Below are 20,000 nucleotides of genomic sequence, written 5' to 3' on the forward strand. Positions count from 1 at the left end.
CTAATACCCCACCCATGCCTCTGTCTGATCTCTAATACCCCACCCATGCCTCTGTCTGATCTCTAATACCCCTCCCATGCCTCTGTGTGATCTCTAATACCCCACCCATGCCTCTGTGTGATCTAATGGCTCTGTCTGATCTGAGGTTACATGGTAAGCAGTTCCTTACACAGTGTCATGTAGACCCATGAATGCTATAACATAACCCCCCCCGAACCCCCATTGTGCGCACCACAGTGGACATGTGGCACCCTCATGGAAAACGTTCCTTTAGCATTTCAAACTCAGCACTTTAGCGGTTCTTCCTAAACTGTGCGGAGGAGTAAACAAGCGTCGAGTTGTGCTGAGTACTCACCTCCGGCTCTTGCCTGTCCCCTGCAGGTGAGTGGAGAGAAGAACAGGTTTGAGAAGTTAATGGAGTACTTCGCTTGTGATGACAGCAACATTGACTTCATGGTGAGCTCACCGCTACCGTCTGCTTACATCATACTCCTGCACAACCCAAACGTCACTGATACCATAACAGCCCTTTACTCTTAACGTGACACTCGGCCCCATTACAACACATTCATTGCAGTTCATTATTACCATTATATAACGACTTATTAATATTAATATATTCATATGAATGATGTCACCCACATCCATTAAGAGGCTCTATGGAATAATTTAATTACAGTGCTTCTGTTATGTACACACATTCACTGCTAATGAACAGATAATAAATTTCTCCTCCGCTGTCTTCCATCACTCCACCTCTCTCTCTCTCTCTCTCTCTTTTCTGCAGGTGGCTTGTATGCAGTTCATCAACATTGTAGTTCACTCTGTGGAGAACATGAACTTTCGAGTGCATCTTCAGTATGAGTTCACCTATCTGGGCCTGGATGAGTATCTAAAGGTGTGTAGTGACAGTATGTTTGTCTCGAAGTTGTACATACAGCTGTTCCTGGTACCCCATGCCACTAGAATGTCAGTGCTGATGCTGAGCCACCACCCAATTAATACCCAGAACCTTCAGTGACCAGGGAGTGTAACAACAAGAGAGGAGTTTGTAGTGGGTGTACATCTAAAGCCAATGCACAGTTTGCGCGTGTGTGTGTGTGTGTGTTCTCAGGACCTGAAGCTGACAGAGAGTGAGAAGCTTCAGGTGCAGATCCAGGCATATCTGGATAACGTGTTTGATGTGGGCGCTCTGTTGGAGGACGCAGAGAATAAAGGGGGAATGTTGGAACACATGGAGGAGTTACAGGAGCTCACCGCACAGGTACTACACACACACAAACACACACATACACACACACATGCACGCACACACACACTCGTAGAACTGCAGCTTCAATCAAGTTTAACCATTTAAATTTGTCATGTACTTTGTGTTTATTTAGGATTCATATTTTGTTTAGTGTTTAATTATGTGTGTGTGTGTGTGTCTGTGTGTGTGTGTCTGTGTGTCTGTGTGTGTGTGTGTGTGTGTGTATGTATGTGTGTATGTGTGTGTGTATGTGTGTGTGTGTGTGTGTGTGTGTGTGTGTGTGTGTGTGTGTGTGTGTGTGTGTAGCTGAATGCTAAGGTTCAAGAGTATGAGAGTGGAGCGATAGAGAAAGTGACTGAATTGGAGCAGCAACTCATGCAGGCCACTAAAGAGGTTGCTCTGCTGAAGGTACCCCCCTCTCTCTCTCTCTTTCTCTCTTTCTCTCTCTCTCTCTTTCTCTCTCTCTCTTTCTCTCTCTCTCTCTTTCTCTCTCTCTCTCTCTTTCTCTCTCTCTCTCTTTCTCTCTCTCTCTCTCTCTTTCTCTCTCTCTCTCTCTCTTTCTCTCTCTCTCTCTTTCTCTCTCTCTCTCCCTCTCTCTCTGCCTCTTACTCTCTCTCTCTCTCTCACCCACTCTCTCGCTCCCCCCCTCTCTCTCCCTCTCTCTTTCACCCTCTCTCGCTTGCCATCTCTCTCTCATCTCTCTCTCGCACACTCTTGCTCTCTGTTTCTTCCTCTCTCTGATTGCCTGATTTTTCTTATAGTGTTTTTCTTTCTGTCTGTCTGTGTGTGTGTGTGTGTCTCTCTCCTTCTGTCTCACATCACTGTCTGTCTGTCTGTCTGTCTGTCCATCTCCTTTTTTCTCTCTCTATGACTGTCTGCATTGCCTCTCTGAATTCAATTCAGTTCATTTCATTTTAGTTGTCAGCTTTACTGGCTCTATAATATTCATTTACGGTTTTGCCAAATCAGTATTACAGTAAAACATCATGAATGAACCTTTGCACTTAATGAACTCTGTGTTATAATAATGAACTTGAAAAGAGCTGAAATCTGTATGAAATAATACCAGCAAGAAGTGGAGATGTGGATGGTAAAGAAGTGACTAAAAAGGAGAGCAGGAAGAAGTAATGAATCGATAAATACATAAAGGCTTTTGTCTGTCTCTCTCTCTCTTCTCCCGGTCCACAGGAGAGCTTGCGTGAGTCCTGTGCTCAGGTGAGCGTCCTGCAGCAGCGCGAGCGCGAGCGTGAGATCGAGAGGGAGCGCGAGAGGGAGCGCGAGCGTACGGTGCCGCTCTCGCACCGAGATGCGGAGGAGGCCAGAGAGAGAGACCAAGAGGAGCGCAGGAGATCCCGGCTGGAGGTGCGTCTGAGGGAGCTCCAGGAGAAGGGCCTGCTCCGCCTGGAGAGGAGAGCGTCAGGCTCTCTGGACATCGAGGTCATCCCCGTCACCGTAGTGCCAGCGGTCCCTGTTCCTGAACCAGGTCAAATCCGCAGCCGCACATGAAATGATTAACTCAGCCCACAGCTGCGCCTGTGTCCTGTCCTTATTATTCCAGGGTTTCGTTTGTCTTTGTTTTTGTTTCATTTCTTCATTGTTTCATTAAAAATAAGAACATATCTCTGCACATGCGCAGTGCGCGAGCTGTGGTTTAGAGCCTGCGCCGTGATACTAGAATTCTTAACCGATTCACTATCAAAACTTTAACAGACTCCGGATCTGCCAATCAAGCGGCACCTCTTCATCCACCAGCTCCGCCTCCTCCCCCTCCCCCTCCTCCTCCTCCTCCTCCATTACCTGTATCTTCAGATCCATGCACACAAGCTCCACCTCCTGGTCTGGTCCCACCCCCACCTCCTCCACCACCTCCTCCCTTACCTGGTACATGCTCAACTAATGGCCCGCCTCCTCCCCCGCCCCCTCCCTTTGCTCTGGTTGGACCTCCTCCACCAGGACCTCCTCCACTGGGACCTCCTCCACCTGTTGATGCAGGTAGAGGCATATCATCAAGGACACCTATGACACACACAGATACACACACACACACAGAGACACAGAAAAGGTGACGTGTGTGTTTTTCACAGATGTGAAAAAACGGAAGGCCATCCAGACCAAGTTCCGCATGCCTCAGCTAAACTGGCAGGCGCTCAAACCAAACCAAGTGGAGGGTACAGTGTTCAGCGAGCTGGATGATGAGCAGCTGTTAGGAGTAAGACCTGACACAGCAGACAGACAGACCGGATACTGCAGACAGACAGACCAGACACAGCAGACAGACCGGATACTGCAGACAGACAGACCTGACACAGCAGACAGACCGGATACTGCAGACAGACAGACCTGACACAGCAGACAGGCCTGATACAGCAGACCTGACACAGCAGACAGACAGACCGGATACTGCAGACAGACAGACCAGACACAGCAGACAGGCCAGATACAGCAGACCTGACACAGCAGACAGACAGACCGGATACTGCAGACAGACAGACCAGACACAGCAGACAGGCCAGATACAGCAGACCTGACACAGCAGACAGACAGACCGGATACTGCAGACAGACAGACCAGACACAGCAGACAGGCCAGATACAGCAGACCTGACACAGCAGACAGACAGACCGGATACTGCAGACAGACAGACCTGACACAGCAGACAGGCCAGATACAGCAGACCTGACACAGCAGACAGACAGACCGGATACTGCAGACAGACAGACCAGACACAGCAGACAGACCGGATACTGCAGACAGACAGACCTGACACAGCAGACAGGCCTGATACAGCAGACCTGACACAGCAGACAGACTGGCCTGACAACAGACATGACACAGCAGACAGACAGGCCTGACACTGCAGGTAGACAGGCCTTGAAACAGCAGACAGACAGGCCTGACACACAAACCACAGACAGACGGATCTGACACACAAACAGCACAGACAGACCTGAAATAAAACTGCAGACAGACCTGACACACAAACAGCACAGACAGACCTGACACACAGAGACAGACAAGACACCTGACACAAATATCAGACAGACAGACCTGACACAAGACAGACAGACCTGACAAACAAACCACAGACAGACCTGACACATAAACGGCAGACAGACAGACCTGATACACAAACCACATACAGACAGACCTGATACAAACATCAGACAGACAGACCTGACACACAAATAGCATACAGACACAGACCTGACACACAGCTCTAAAAACCTTCTGTTGATTTTTCGTATTTGCATTTCATATCTGCAATATGCTTAATTCTGATCCACCTCTGGTCAGTCAATTTTACATCTGTTTGCCCAAACCCTTTCACTGGCTCTCTCTCTCCTTATTTGATATGAAAAAAATCTTTCCTAAGCAAACAAAACAAAGTTTAGGAAGTACCCATAGACCCATAGTACCCATACTACCTGTAGTCATAGTACCCATAGTACCCGTAGTCATAGCACCCATAGAACCTGTAGTCATAGTACCCATAGTACCCGTAGTCATAGCACCCATAGAACCTGTAGTCATATTACCCATAGTACCCGTAGTCATAGCACCCATATTACCTGTAGTCATAGTACCCATAGTCCCCATAGTCATAGCACCCATAGAACCTGTAGTCATATTACCCATAGTACCCGTAGTCATAGCACCCATACTACCTGTAGTCATAGTACCCATAGTCCCCATAGTCATAGCACCCATAGAACCTGTAGTCATATTACCCATAGTACCCGTAGTCATAGCACCCATACTACCTGTAGTCATAGTACCCATAGTCCCCATAGTCATAGTACCCATGTTCTTAAACGCATCTGTTCCTCGTACCGCAGGAGTTGAACATGGACATGTTTGCGGAACAGTTTAAGACGAAGGCACAGGGCCCGCCGACCGACCTGTCCAAGCTGAAAGTGAAGGCCAGTAAAGCCCCCGTCAAGGTGTCCCTTCTGGAGGCCAACAAGGCCAAGAACCTGGCCATCACCCTGCGCAAGGCAGGCATGAGCCCGGCCGACATCTGCACCGCCATCCAAACGTATGCATTGCTCTCCATCTCTGGTCCTCCACTACTGCACATCAGGACAGTGGGCGGAGCTTTCAGTTTTCCCACCATAGTGTCCTTGTGCTGGAGGAACAACTGTGTTTCACATTTCAGTGTTTTCCCAACTAAAACACCTAATCAATGCGTTCAGTCCGAAAGTGCCGGACTTCCTATATGTGTTATAAGTTGCTCTGTAGAAGAGTAGTTAGGTGTGGTTACTCAAGCAGCTGGGAAACTGTCTTGCCTTTCTTCAGCAAGACAATAATATATATTTCAAAGTAAATGATATCTGCTAAAAATAATCAATACGGTAATCGGTAAAAACTACAGTTTAAAGTCTCTGCCTCTCAGGTATGACCAGCAGGCTCTGAGCTTGGACTTCCTGGAGCTCCTGGAGCGCTTCATTCCGTCCGATTATGAGCTGAAGCTGATGCAGAACTACGAGAAGGAAGGGCGCCCCCTCGAGGAGCTGGCCGAGGAGGACCGCTTTGTGATGCGCTTCGGCAAGATCCCGCGGCTGGCCCAGCGCATCAGCACCCTCACCTTCATGGGCAACTTCCCTGACAGCGTGAAGCGCCTGCGGCCGGTGAGTGGCACAGGGCCAGCGTTCCCGCAAGGGCCCCTCCACTGCATGGGTGGTTCAGCGTGTTAACACTGCGACCTTCTTCTACTCCCACCACAGCAACTGGACTCCATCATCGCAGCCTCTGTGTCCCTCAAGTCTTCCATGAAGCTGAAGAAAATGTTAGAGGTAAGTGACTGATGCACCAGTGGGGATACACCAGTGGGGGGTGGACTTTGTCAGCTCCGGCCCCTGACATGTGCGGCGTGGACTGAGGATGTGCCTGTATGTCTCTCTTTCTCAGATCATCTTGGCTTTTGGGAACTACATGAACAGCAGTAAGAGAGGAGCGGCCTACGGCTTCCGTCTGCAGAGTCTTGACCTGGTGGGTGGGACTGAGCAGTCTGCTACATGTCAATCATCAACCCTCCTGTAAGGGCTAGCTGTCTGAATGGTGCCTATAAGGGCTAGCTGTCTGAATGATGCCTTTAAGGGCTAGCTGTCTGAATGATGCCTGTAAGGGCTAGCTGTCTGAATGGTGCCTGTAAGGGCTAGCTGTCTGAATAATGCCTGTAAGGGCTAGCTGTCTGAATGAACCCTCCTGTAAGGGCTATCTGTCTGAACGGTGCCTGTAAGGGCTAGCTGCCTGAACGGTGCCTGTAAGGGCTAGCTGCCTGAACGGTGCCTGTAAGGGCTAGCTGCCTGAACGGTGCCTGTAAGGGCTAGTTGCCTGAACGGTGCCTGTAAGGGCTAGCTATCTGAATAATGCCTGTAAGGGCTAGCTGTCTGAATGAACCCTCCTGTAAGGGCTAGCTGTCTGAACGGTGCCTGTAAGGGCTAGCTGTCTGAATGGTGCCTGTAAGGGCTAGAGCTGTCTGAACGATGCCTGTAAGGGCTAGCTGTCTGAATGGTGCCTGTAAGGGCTAGCTGTCTGAACAGTGCCTGTAAGGGCTAGCTGTCTGAATGGTGCCTGTAAGGGCTAGCTGTCTGAATAATGCCTGTAAGGGCTAGCTGTCTGAATGGTGCCTGTATGGGCTAGCTCTCTGAATGAACCCTCCTGTAAGGGCTAGCTGTCTGAACGATGCCTGTAAGAACTAGCTGCCTGAACGGTGCCTGTAAGGGCTAGTTGCCTGAACGGTGCCTGTAAGGGCTAGCTATCTGAATAATGCCTGTAAGGGCTAGCTGTCTGAATGAACCCTCCTGTAAGGGCTAGCTGTCTGAACGGTGCCTGTAAGGGCTAGCTGCCTGAACGGTGCCTGTAGGGGCTAGTTGCCTGAACGGTGCCTGTAAGGGCTAGCTATCTGAATAATGCCTGTAAGGGCTAGCTGTCTGAATGAACCCTCCTGTAAGGGCTAGCTGTCTGAACGGTGCCTGTAAGGGCTAGCTGTCTGAATGGTGCCTGTAAGGGCTAGAGCTGTCTGAACGATGCCTGTAAGGGCTAGCTGTCTGAATGGTGCCTGTAAGGGCTAGCTGTCTGAATAATGCCTGTGAGGGCTAGCTGTCTGAATGAACCCTCCTGTAAGGGCTAGCTGTCTGAACGATGCCTGTAAGGGCTAGCTGTCTGAATGGTGCCTGTAAGGGCTAGCTGTCTGAACGGTGCCTGTAAGGGCTAGTTGCCTGAATGAACCCTCCTGTAGGGCTAGCTGTCTGAACGGTGCCTGTAAGGGCTAGTTGCCTGAATGAAAGCGGCCCTAGCTGTTCTCCTGAAGAAGGCTACACTGAAGGGGGTGTCGCTTGCTCTTTCCTTTGATCTCTCCCTCATTCTCTCTCTCACTCTCTGTCTCTCTCCTTCAGCTGTTGGACACAAAGTCCACAGATCGCTCACAGACGCTCCTGCACTTCATAGCGAACATGGTGCGGGAGAAGTATCCGGAGCTGGTCTCCTTCCACACGGAGCTGCACTTTGTGGACAAGGCCGCACTGGGTAAGGGCCGCTCGCGACACACACACACACACACGCACACACACACACACACGCACACACACTAAACCGGCTAAACGAACTGAGGAGTCGGGAAAGGTGTGTGTGTGGGCAGGGAAATCACCAGACTGTGATGTGACCTTCCATGCCCAGGAACCCCTCAGGGCCAAACACCAAAGCCTCCAATTTGACATACTGGCTAATGACCTTTATGGTAAATGTGTGTGTCTGTGTCGCTCCCTCTGGGACAGTGTCCCTGGACGGCGTCCTGCAGGACGTGCGTTCTTTGGAGCGCGGGATGGAGGGGACAAAGAAGGAGTTCCTGGTGCAGGATGACATCCCAGCGCTGAAGGAGTTTGTCAAGGTCAACAGCGAAGTGCTAGAGTCCCTGGTAAAAGACGGCAAGGCAGCCCAGGTCAGAGTGCATGCAGCCACACACACACACACACACACTCACACTCTTATTTAAACACTTCAACGTGTTTACATGTTCATTATATTGTGGTCTGACTGACTTCGCTGTCATTTCTCCTCCACTCCACTAGGAGGCGTATGGTTCAGTGGTGGAGTATTTTGGCGAGAACCCAAAGACCACACAGCCCTCTACATTCTTCCCTCTCTTTGTCAGATTTGTTAAAGCCTACAAGGTAACTGACCCCTGTTACTGACCCTACTGACCTCCTACAGCTGCAGCTGTGAAATGATTCAAATGCTGAATCGTTTTCTGTTCATAAAGACATGACGCAATAAATACTATAACGACCATTAATTATTTTCTCCCTTTAAACTAGGAAGTGTCTCAAATATGTTTACATTTTGACAATGAATAAAAAAAAAAGAATGATAGGTAGAAATACGGTTGGTGAAGTGTTAAATACGGTTGGCCAAACAGGTGAAATGCTAAAGTTCGTGTTGTTTGTCTGACCCCGGCCCTGACAGCAAGCTGAGCAGGACATGGAGCAGAAGAGGAAGCAGGAGATCGCATCAGAGGAGCAGCCCATCCCATCACCCAAGAAGAAGGACATCACGCCCCAAAAGGTAAGAAGAATATCTCCGTTTAGCCCTGACCTCCTAGAACTGCCATCTCTCTCCTCTGGTTCACGTTTTCAATTCCACACGTAGACCAAGGAGGAGGGGAAATCGTCGTAAACGATTGCTGACTTTGTTGGCCTGATTAGGTGTGACCTTTGACATTCATTTGACCTCTATCAGGGTCCCATGATGCCCAAGATGCCTCAGATGGATCTGATAGCAGAGTTGAAGAAGAGGCAGGTGAAGCCGCAGGTCACAGATGGAGCCATCGAGGGCATCATTACAGGTACAGCCCCCAGGGGGGGGGCTCCAGCATGTTCTGCAGCACAGTTTCGGAGCAGTGTTCTGGAGCATTGTTCTAGAGCAGTGTTCTGGAGGATTGATCTAGAGCAGTGTTCTGGAGGATTGATCTAGGGCACTGTTCTGCAGCACAGTTTTGGAGCAGTGTTCTGGAGCAGTGTTCTGGAGGATTGTTCTAGAGCATTGTTCCAGTGCAGTGTTCTGAAGGATTGTTCTAGAGCACTGTTCTGCTGCAGTTTCGGAGCAGTGTTCTGGAGGATTGTTCTAGAGCATTGTGCCAGTGCAGTGTTCTGAAGGATTGTTCTAGAGCACTGTTCTGCTGCAGTTTCGGAGCAGTGTTCTGGAGGATTGTTCTAGAGCACTGTTCTGCTGCACAGTATCGGAGCAGTGTTCTGAAGGATTGTTCTGTGTTATGGGACATTGTTGCCACTATTCATCACCTTCTAGAATCTTCTGTGCATAATTGCATAGTAAGTTAAGTGTGCCAGTCTAACACTTAGTGTGAAGTATATAGCCTATAAATATGTAGTAGTGTTGTATGTATCCTGTGAACTCTAAAGTGTTTATCTGCTTTCTGTTCTGTTTTGTCTTTGTTTCATCAGACTTGAGAAATTCTCCATACAGGAGAGCAGATGGCCGAAGACCTGCTCAGCGACAGGAAAACTAAGAGTTCAAAGGTTGCGTTCACACATATGCATGTAAACCAGAACAGCCCACACAGTCATGGAAACCATTGTTATCATCTTGAGTGTTATTGCACTCTTGAGAGTTATGCACACATGCCTTTACGAGCACAAACCTACCTTACGTGGTGCAAATTCATGAGGAAATACACAAAACACACTAACAAACACACACCATGCACTTGCTCATACAGATTATCAGTATTTGTTTTGTTAAATCACTTAGCAACCTTTTAACCCTATACTGTATATAAGCCCTACAGACGAATTCAGAAATATTTTAATTTCCCTAAAATGTTATACCAGTATGTTATTATGCCAGTTATAATTACTGTGGTTTTTGATTCTATTACCAAAGTATTTGTGAGGAAAAAAAAGGTTGTTTTAAAAAACGATTGAAGTGATTTGTACAATATTAAAGAGGCACAGAAACAATAAAAAACATGAAGAAATAAAAATGTTAGTGTTAAATGATTTTCGCAATAAACAGCCGCTGAAGAGCAGATGTAGAAGAGAGCTGGAGTTTATTAGACACACAATCACAGCAAATATATACAAAAGAGTTCAGCTCTCTGAATCCTCTTACAGGGGCTGGGGGGAGGGGTTACAGTTCTCACAAAAGTTTCATTGGCATCCACACTGATAAACTAGTTTGTTTTTTCTTCAGTATAGGCATCTATATTTGTACATGTATATCTTATTTATATAGAGATCTATATTTTCGTATATGACACTACTCTAGAGATGGGAGGGGCACGCTATGGGCAGTAGGGATCGCACCACGATTGGTGGGTCAGTAGGGGTCGAACCGCGATTGGTGGGTCAGTAGGCGTCGAACCGCGATTGGTGGGTCAGCGGCAGGGGTGAGTTCAATGGGTGGAATCACTCTGCAATAGACACTCAGCACCTCTCAATCAACTCTGGAAACCACATCACCACAGATTACAGAAGAACTGGACATGCCTGTGCCACAAACACATCTGATGAATAAACATCAGATTTTTCCTACTCTTTACTCTAAAGTTGTAAACCTTTTAGGTCTGTGCCCTTCTCTAGTCTCTCTAGGGGTTTTTTTTAAAACATTTTTTGATAAAACATGTAGACAACTTTTTTTTAACAATGGCACCGTGCGACTGCATATAGAATATACATGCATTGCTATTTTTTTAATATATATACCTTAGAACGCCATCTTTTTTTGATAAAACATTTTTTTCCAGACAACATTTTTCTGTAACTATAAGAATGATGCTTTATATTTACATATTACTGATTTCTACTATTTTTGTCTATATTTGTTTGATGCCTTGACCCCGTATCATCCATTCAGTTAAATAAAAGCTTTCTAAAAGGGATATGGTTTAGTTAAAATAATCTACAGAAACTTGACTTCCACTAATCTGTTGTTACATAGGTCAGCTCATAAAGATGTGCTTCCAGTCCTGTTACTTGTGTGCCAGTTATGTCTTGAACACCAGACATAATTATCTTGCAGCAGAAACATTCAATATTAACACCAAATCTCCCTTTATTACAGTTTGCTCTCTTAATAGCTTTTGTTTCCCTCATTGCTGATCTTTAAATGACTTATTAAGAAAGAGTAACACTAAAGCAATTATTTGTCAACCCACATCTGTAAATACCTGTTCATTTTAAAGATATAGTACGTTTGAAAAAAGAAACCGGGAGGATGGTGCAGTACCACTCTCTGCCACCAGGGGATGCACACATGCAATTTAAGACTCCTTCACGCAATTTCTCAGAAAATGCATAAATGACCGGTTGTCCTCGGAGTACATTACAGATCTGGGCAGAAACAGTCTCACAGTTTGAAGATTCACCTGGTCAGACAAACTGTCGGCAAGTCGGCTAGACACAGACCTCAAAGTCTCAGATTCACCCAACATTTCAAATCTAAGAACTAATATAAACTCCTTATTAACAAAACTGCTAATCACACAATCTAAAATCAAACCAACTTTATATTACATATGATCTGTTCTGTACATTTAGGTAAATATATATTCAACTCAATATATAAAATGTTTTTCTTATGAATAAATAATTAGCTAATATGATATATATTTCCTAAGAATTACAAAAAAGAAAAAAAACTGTACAAATAAATCTCATAATATAAAACATAAAGATGACAACAGAAAACCTTTTGTTTATAGTGACAATGTTTTCAACCCTTATGAACTTCATACACAAATATCACAGAGGTTGTACTCCCATATTCTATTAAAGTGAAATATACTGCAATACCTTGTCCACGTGTTCCAAAATCTACTGTAATTGTAATGTGTTTTCAGGATATTACATTTCATATGGACTTTTATTTTTGTACCCAAAATAAACAAAGTCCCTGCTATGAGACATTCCGGATTAGTTTGTGGCCGGAACGCACAAACATCTCTGTCTACATAGACTCTGATCCTTCTGCCTGAAGTTTATATGTAGTCTCGTCCAGGTTGATCGCTGGACATTGGTGATCCTTCTGTAACCTTTCTGCAACTCTTTAAGGATTAAGACTAGCAACACCTTCACTTTCCTCCAGGGATGGGTTTGGGTCTTGGGGTGGGGTCAGTGCTTACATTTCTTGAATGTTTTTGCCAAATCTGGGTCTCCATGCTCTGTACCTGGCAACCCTGCGGCCTGCGTTTTAATGGAATATGCTTTGACGATTTTGGGTTAGAATTTTCTTTGATGAGGTCAATAGTAATTTGACGTATGAAAACTCAAAACGATCAATTCATACACAAAGCGCATCGGACTAATTGTATATGCTCCCTTGAGCACAGGTGTGCGCGTACCTTCACACGAGCCCCGAACAACACTAGCTCGTCTCCATGTCTGCGCACTTTCCATGTGTGTTTAGAAACACAACAGTGCGACACGACAAAGTAACGGCCACGAAAGAGCAGTAACAGAAGGGCATTAGCGAGAGCAGAAATGCCCGAGCCCGCGACACGCCATGCAGGGAGCAGTGTCGCGTTTCACTATTTTTACATTTTTTTAAACACACAGCAATAGCGCAAACGCCAGTGCAGACCGTTGTAGGATCACAGGCGGGCCCAAACAAAGTTACAAAGCCATCAAAGCAGTTGAAAGCCCTCAAAACCCAAAAGCACACAAACAAAAGCGCACGTCAGTCAACACGAGGTTTGGATGCTTTCGACCATTAAACGCGAATGGCAGTTACCGCGCGCTGAGGAAGTAACACATGTTAATCTTGAAGCACGAGCAATTTGACCGTCCTCAGAAGAAAAGGACCCGCTCGTACAGGAGGCACGCGTCTGATTGGCCCCTGAGCCTGCTGATATACTGATTGACAACACCACCCCTCCCCATCTTTGTGGATGTACCACCCATTGACGTTCCTGCATGTTTAGGAAACCCGCGGCTTCTGAGCGAGGCGTTCCCAAAGTTAGATTCATTCTCACTACACTCTTTTAAAAGAAGGTCTCAGAGCTGAGAAGGTTATTTTGGCTGTTGCATGTACCTTCAGACCTACAGGTTTGTGCTTTCGAGGAACGCGCTCACGCAGTCACGTGCCTCAGAAGACATTCGGGCTATCGGATGAGCGACTCTCTCCTACAGGCTAGACATAAATCTGGCATGCTGCCTATTCGGACTGTGCCTGGAGACCTGTTCTCCTCCCCACAGTCCATCTGTTGCCATGGCAACCTTGTGACAAGAAGTATGGAAACAGGACAAACTAGGCACAGGAGAAGCCATCAGGCCTGTGTGTGGGGTCTGGGGGCCTGTGTGCTGGACTAAGGAAGTGAAACCATGTCCCACGTTCATTTCATATCTGTTTCTTACGTCCGTTAAAATGTCACTAGGATAATAGCACCAGTTTCAAGCAGCTTCCTTTAGTTGTGCTCTTACTACTCAAGGAATTGGTTCCAGAACTGAAAAGGTTGATTACATCTTTTGTTTTTGCTGTTCTTTTTTCATATCAGGTGATTGGAATCATTGATATTACTGATAGAAATCTGAACACACATTGACAACGCTATAACGCTACTGTCTTTTTCAGTCGTTGTGACTCCACAGAGAGTTTACACAGTTTTGTACAGTCTAACTATTACGCTCAGTGAGAGCCTACGGCAGGCCTCCATGTCCACACTGTGAGGCCTGGCAGATGAGGCTTGTGTGGGCTTGGTGTCGGCCCCCTGGCCTGGCGTGGATGCTGGTCCCCCAACCTGGTGGCACTGCAGAGCTCCAGGCAGAGGGTGAGGGGCAGGCGTCCGAGCCCATCGGTGGGCTTTTTGTCTGGGGGATTGGCAATCCAGCTGGGTGGCTGGGCTCTGGAGGTTCAAAATGGGTGTAAAGTGGAGCTGTAATGCAGGAAATGTGTGTGTGTGTGTGTGTGTGTGTGTACACTTGAGTGTGTATGTGTATATGCTTATCCGCGTTTAAAGTCAGTTCGATGTCCTGATTGGCTGATTGTTTTGCAGCTGTACTTTCACCGCCTTTTCCCTTCTTACTCTGTATTGGCTGCTGGGGCAGATGGGGTGGGGCTTCACTTCTGTCCGTCTCAATCATTGGCTGCAATTAGTCAAGCGCTTCGGGGCCAGGGCAGGAATGGGCAGGTCCTCTGTCGGCGGAGCAGAGGCTCAGATGACCCAGGGAGGGCAGAACAAGGATGGCGCCCCCTCCTGGGGGCGCTTACGGAGGCCGAAGGGCAGCTGGCCTGAGAAGCTGGCAGCCCTGATGCTACAGAGAGGAGGCTCAATCAGAGTCTGTGGGAGGAGGGGAGAAGAGAGGCCCGAGGAATAGTGGCGAGGCAGGGTGAGAGAGAGAGAGAGAGAGAGAGAGAGAGAGAGAGAGAGAGAGAGAGAGAGAGAGACAGAGAGACAGAGAGAGAGGAGTGGGAATAAGTTCTTTTATCCAGGTCCTGGACAAGTTTTCATGGGGCCTGGCTTTTATGAGATAGTGGGCCTTGTGGGATTGGTGGGTGGGGCATGTAGCCTTGGTGGGCGTGGCAGGAGTAAGCATAAGTGGGGGGGGCTCCATGGAGTGGGGAAGAGGAATCAGAATGTGGAGTATAGGAGAGAGAGGTAGTGGAGAAGCCTGGGGCAGGTCAGGTCAGGTCAGGTCAGGTCAGGGTGGGGTTGGATCTAGTCGGGGCGTGCCTCTTCTCACTGCTGCTGCAGGGTCATGGAGGTTTAAGAACATCAGGTTGCCATGGCGATGTGACGTGGTTCACAGTTCACCGGGAGCCGATGGCAGGTCACGGACCCAGTGAGGAAGAGGAGGACGAAGGAGGAGTGGAGAGAAGACAAACAGCAGTTAGCATCAGCCGCGAACAAGCCTCAGGACGCGAGCGCTGGGACACCGGGACACCATACAGGACGCGAGTGCTGGGACGCCGGGACACCGTACAGGACGTGAGCGCTGGGACACTGGGACACCGTACAGGACGCGAGCGCTGGGACACCGTACAGGACGCGAGCGCTGGGACACTGGGACACCGTACAGGACGCAAGCGCTGGGACGCCGGGACACCGTACAGGACGCGAGCGCTGGGACACCGGGACACCGTACAGGACGCGAGCGCTGGGACACCGTACAGGACACGAGCGCTGGGACACCGTACAGGACGCGAGCGCTGGGACGCTGATAATACGCAGCTCTGTGTACTGCATTACTCACCATGACATAGCGCTGAGTCTAACGAATGTGGCCACGGATATATTTACACATCACCAGGGCCTAAACCCCAACCCCTTCACTGTTAGAGTTTGTTTTATGTGGCATTTAACATGCTGACATGTTCACTCTCTCTCTCACACGCATACTTATTTCACACATCAGGTACCTCTACTGTTCCATAACAGGAAAAGAAAGAGAATGAGAGAGAGAGAGAGAGAAAGTGTGTATGTATGTGTGCGTGTGTGTTACACAGACTGATCAAGTAATGATTTTAGCTCAGTACCAGAAAAACTGCAACTAACTTGCTCATGCATATGAAAAAACTACCACACATGGTGGGGTTCAAATATGGCACAACAGCCCCCCAGAGTGAGGCCGTACCCCAGCACCCCGGAGTGAGGCGGTACTCTAGCCCCCAGAGTGAGGCAGTAACCTAGCCCCCAGAGTGAGGCAGTAACCTAGCCCCCCAGAGTGTGGCAGTAACCTAGCCCCCCAGAGTGAGGCAATAACCTAGCCCCCCCAGAGTGAGGCGGTACTCCAGCCCCCAGAGTGAGGCAGTAACCTAGCCCCCCAGAGTGAGGCAGTAACCTAGCCCCCCAGAGTGAGGCAATAACCTAGCCCCCTAGAGTGAGGCAGTAACCTAGCCCCCCAGTGAGGCAGTAACCTAGCCCCCCAGTGAGGTGGTACTCCAGCCCCCAGAGTGAGGCAGTAACCTAGCCCCCCAGAGTGAGGCAGTAACCTAGCCCCCCAGAGTGAGGCAATAACCTAGCCCCCCAGAGTGAGGCAGTAACCTAGCCCCCCAGAGTGAGGCAATAACCTAGCCCCCCAGAGTGAGGCAGTAACCTAGCCCCCTAGAGTGAGGCAGTAACCTAGCCCCCCAGAGTGAGGCAATAACCTAGCCCCCCAGAGTGAGGCAGTAACCTAGCCCCCCAGTGAGGCGGTAACCTAGCCCCCCAGTGAGGCGGTACCCCAGCCTGCTCTACAGCTGCTTCTGCTCCTCACGTGCCTTTCATCCCAAGGTGGACCAGATGGGGCCTTAATAAAGAAGGTCCCTCACTAAAGTGCAGGAGCAGCCTGTGACAAGCCCGTCCTCAAAGGGACGAAGAGAGAGAAGGTGAAGACAGATGGAGAGAATTAAGCATCAGATGAAAAGAGTGTTCAGCTGGGGGTCCTTAGGGGTGGAGAAGAGAGAGCATACAAAAAAAGTGTGAGAGAGGGAGAGCAAGAGAGAGAGATAGTGTGTGTGTGTGTGTGTGTGTGTGTGTGTGTGTGTGTGTGTGCGTGTGTGTGCGTGTGTGTGCATGTGTGTGGGTATGTGTACTCCTCTTGCATCTTGGAGTCAAAAATCAGGACACTCATGAAGAACCTTCTATTTCTCCTTGCACACTCTCCCTCTCCCTCCCACTCTCTCTCTCCCTCCCTCCCTCTCTCTCTCTCCCACTCTCTCTCTCCCTCCTTCTTTCCCACTCTCTCTCTACCTCTCTCTTCTCAGGTTTGCTGCTGTGTGCACCATTAAACCTTTCACTAAACCTCCAGTGCATTATAACTGCTGGGTTCTAATCACACTGGTTATAGTCACACTGGGTATAATCACACTGGGTTATAATCTCACTGGCTATAACCAGACTGAGTATAATCACGCGGTATAATCACACTGGGTATAATCAAAGTTATGATAGTGATATAGTATGTGAACGGGACATAGACGAATATGAATTTATCATCATAATAATAAGAGTATAAGTAGACAAATACAGTTCCTGCACGCAGGCCCAAAGCTAACGACGTCCCCTCATTAGAGCATTGAGAACGCACACTGACACTACTGATGAGATCCGACACGCTACACACTCCAGGATGCCAGCCGAGGGCTACTCAGTGCTCCACGTGTCCAAGCTTGGTGGTCGAAACAAATGATCATGTAGTTGGAGAACCTCTGAGCATGGACTGAGGAGAAGCTCGAGTTCCCTGCTCAACATTCGCTCGGTTTCTTTCTCTTTCTTTAACTCGCTGTGCTTGTCTTTCTGTCTCTTAACTTTTAGAGTTCATATGTTTAAAATCTTTCTCCTTGTGCTCTCTCTGTGTGTCTTTCTCTCAGAGCCCATGGGACAGCCTCCTCTCAGATACTTTGTGTGTGTGTGTGTGTGTGCTGTAAATGAAATAAAGCGAACACCTCTGAGGTCAGGGGTCAGGGGTTGTACCTGCTGTTGACCCTGGCTCTTGAGGAAGTCGTCTTTGTGTTTGCCCAGTTTGCTCTTCTCACAGCCGCTCTGCTGGAGCTGCTTCAGACGAGATATTGCCTTCCCCCCGCCAGTCTGAGCGAGAGACACCGAGAGAGAGAGAGAGAGAGAAGGGGAGAGAAAGAGAGAGAGAGAGGGAGAGAGAGACAGAAAACTGGTGTGAATGGAGCTCTCAGAAACAGTAGCAGTACTAGTGTGACCAGTCGCTCTGGAGGCTGCAGTGAGGCTGTGAAGTTGGAGGAAGCACTGGAGAAGGAAACAGAACCTAACTACACACCACACACCACACACCACACACACATAAACACACATCACACACCACACACCACACACACATAAACACACACCACACACCACACACACATAAACACACACCACACACCACACATACACACACACATAAACACACACCACACACCCACACACACACATAACCACACGCCACACACCACACACCACACATACACACACACATAAACACACACCACACCACACATCACACACACATAAACACACACCACACATACACACACCACACATACACACACCACACACCACACATCTCACACCACACACCACACACACATAACCACACACCACACATAACCACACACCACACACACAAACACGCACCACACATACACACATAAACACACACCACACATCTCACACCACACACCACACACACAAAAACACACCACACACCACACACCACACACACATAAACACACACCACACACCACACATACACACACATAAACACACACCACACATCTCACACCACACACCACACACACACACATAAACACACCACACACACATAAACACACACCACACACACCACACACATAAACACACACCACACACACATAAACACACACCACAAACCACACACCACACAAACACACACCACACACCACACACACCACACATACACACACACATAAACACACACCACACATCTCACACCACACACCACACACACACACACAGACAGCATCATGCTGAGACCAGAAAGATTCGCCAGGAAATGTACCTTCTAGATAAAGACAATAAGAGATCTGCACTACCATTATTAGGGAGGGAATTAGGGGAGCATTTGGGGGCTGCAGTGAGAACCACAGAAACGTGCTAAACACCACAGAGACGTGCTAAACACCACAGAGACGTGCTAAACACCACAGAAGACGTGCTAAACACCACAGAAGACGTGCTAAACACCACAGAGACGTGCTAAACACCACAGAGACGTGCTAAACAAGCACACCCTGGTGGGAGTTCGCTTGGCTATAATCAGGACAGCCTGCTGTACCAGATCACCTTTGACAGACTGATGAAGTCATGCACTACTAGTCTGCAACATATCCTGACCATCCTACGAGGGACGCGGGAGAGTCCTGAGGCAAAGGCATATTGATCTGGAGGAATGTTGGACAATAAATCAGTGTTTGTTTACAGCGCATTAATGTTTGGAAGAAATAAGCACACAACACATCTGCTCGATGGTAATATGATCATTGTTGTGGAGTTTCAAATTCTGCCAGAGAACAGAGAAGAGAACACCCCCCCACTCACTCACACACACACACACACACACACACACACACACACACACACACACACTTTTGCATTTCTTGGCAAGATTGATGCCTCTGGTACTGAATTGGTTTAGTAGAGAAAGTCCCCAAACAAACAAAGCCAAGTGCAAGAACTTTGTGAAACCTGCACAACTGCCTCTCCGGTGTAACGGCGCAGTCCTGGAGAGCTCACTGCAGAGTGGTGCCTCCCACAGCTCAGCGCCTGCATCTCACACCATTTCTTTCATTTTCTTGCTTTATTTCTTTATCTGTGTCCGGTGAGGCAGAAGAGGAGGCGGATAGACCCGTTCGCTAAAGAGAAGACGGACGGAGGCATCCACTAATGAGGCAGAAGAGGAGGCAGAGAAACCATTGCGATCAACCCAGACCAAAGCGAAGAAGGAGTGTGTGTGTGTTAGAAAGAAACAGAGACTGAAAGAAGGAGAGAGAGAGAGAGAGAGAGAGAGAGAGAGAGAGAGAGAGAGAGAGAGAGAGAGTCTAGAGGTGTGCCACCAGGTCTCGGTATATCTACAGAATGAATAGAGCGGGGACAGGAAGTCTGGAGAAACCACACCCAGGAGACAGTAATGGAGGAGCACGGGGCTGAACCTTGGTGGCATCGGCAACGACGGAGGGTTTGGGTGGGACCAGGAGCTTCTGGGCCTCTCCTTCTGCTGCAGTGAGTGCAGACCACCCAGGAGAAGGACTCTGAGCTTGGGCCGTCAGG

General features: G+C 48.3%; 2 protein-coding genes across 18 annotated transcripts in view; one reads left to right on the forward strand and one right to left on the reverse strand.

Annotated features, from left to right (window-relative positions):
• The window catches only part of fmnl1a (formin-like 1a), a 19,135-nt gene extending 9,312 nt beyond the window's left edge, over positions 1–9,823 (forward strand). The window contains exons 10-26 of one of the 2 annotated variants that reach the window (XM_035523764.2): positions 382–456; positions 788–898; positions 1,115–1,264; positions 1,559–1,660; positions 2,441–2,735; positions 2,963–3,244; positions 3,337–3,461; positions 5,089–5,288; positions 5,646–5,880; positions 5,977–6,045; positions 6,161–6,241; positions 7,651–7,780; positions 8,029–8,192; positions 8,323–8,424; positions 8,717–8,815; positions 8,990–9,095; positions 9,712–9,823. In XM_035523764.2, the coding sequence (XP_035379657.1) occupies positions 382–456; positions 788–898; positions 1,115–1,264; positions 1,559–1,660; positions 2,441–2,735; positions 2,963–3,244; positions 3,337–3,461; positions 5,089–5,288; positions 5,646–5,880; positions 5,977–6,045; positions 6,161–6,241; positions 7,651–7,780; positions 8,029–8,192; positions 8,323–8,424; positions 8,717–8,815; positions 8,990–9,095; positions 9,712–9,776 (2,391 nt within the window). In that variant the 3' untranslated portion in view covers positions 9,777–9,823. Of the gene's footprint in view, positions 1–381; positions 457–787; positions 899–1,114; positions 1,265–1,558; positions 1,661–2,440; positions 2,736–2,962; positions 3,245–3,336; positions 3,462–5,088; positions 5,289–5,645; positions 5,881–5,976; positions 6,046–6,160; positions 6,289–7,650; positions 7,781–8,028; positions 8,193–8,322; positions 8,425–8,716; positions 8,816–8,989; positions 9,096–9,711 lie in introns of those variants that run through there. The other variant, XR_014122876.1, reaches the window with a different exon arrangement.
• A 476-nt stretch (positions 9,824–10,299) lies between these two features.
• Positions 10,300–20,000, reverse strand: part of srcin1a (SRC kinase signaling inhibitor 1a) — a 111,249-nt gene continuing 101,548 nt past the window's right edge. For 15 of the 16 annotated variants that reach the window (XM_081711445.1, XM_035523731.2, XM_081711449.1 and 12 more), the window contains 2 exons: positions 17,658–17,771; positions 10,300–14,951 (listed from right to left, as the gene is read on the reverse strand). In XM_081711445.1, the coding sequence (XP_081567571.1) occupies positions 14,943–14,951; positions 17,658–17,771 (123 nt within the window). In that variant the 3' untranslated portion in view covers positions 10,300–14,942. The remainder of the gene's footprint in view (positions 14,952–17,657; positions 17,772–20,000) is intronic. The other variant, XM_081711438.1, reaches the window with a different exon arrangement.

This window comes from Electrophorus electricus, chromosome 3 (assembly GCF_041902795.1).
Source record: "Electrophorus electricus isolate QZ-2024a chromosome 3, ASM4190279v1, whole genome shotgun sequence".
Classification (NCBI taxonomy): Eukaryota; Metazoa; Chordata; class Actinopteri; order Gymnotiformes; family Gymnotidae; genus Electrophorus; species Electrophorus electricus.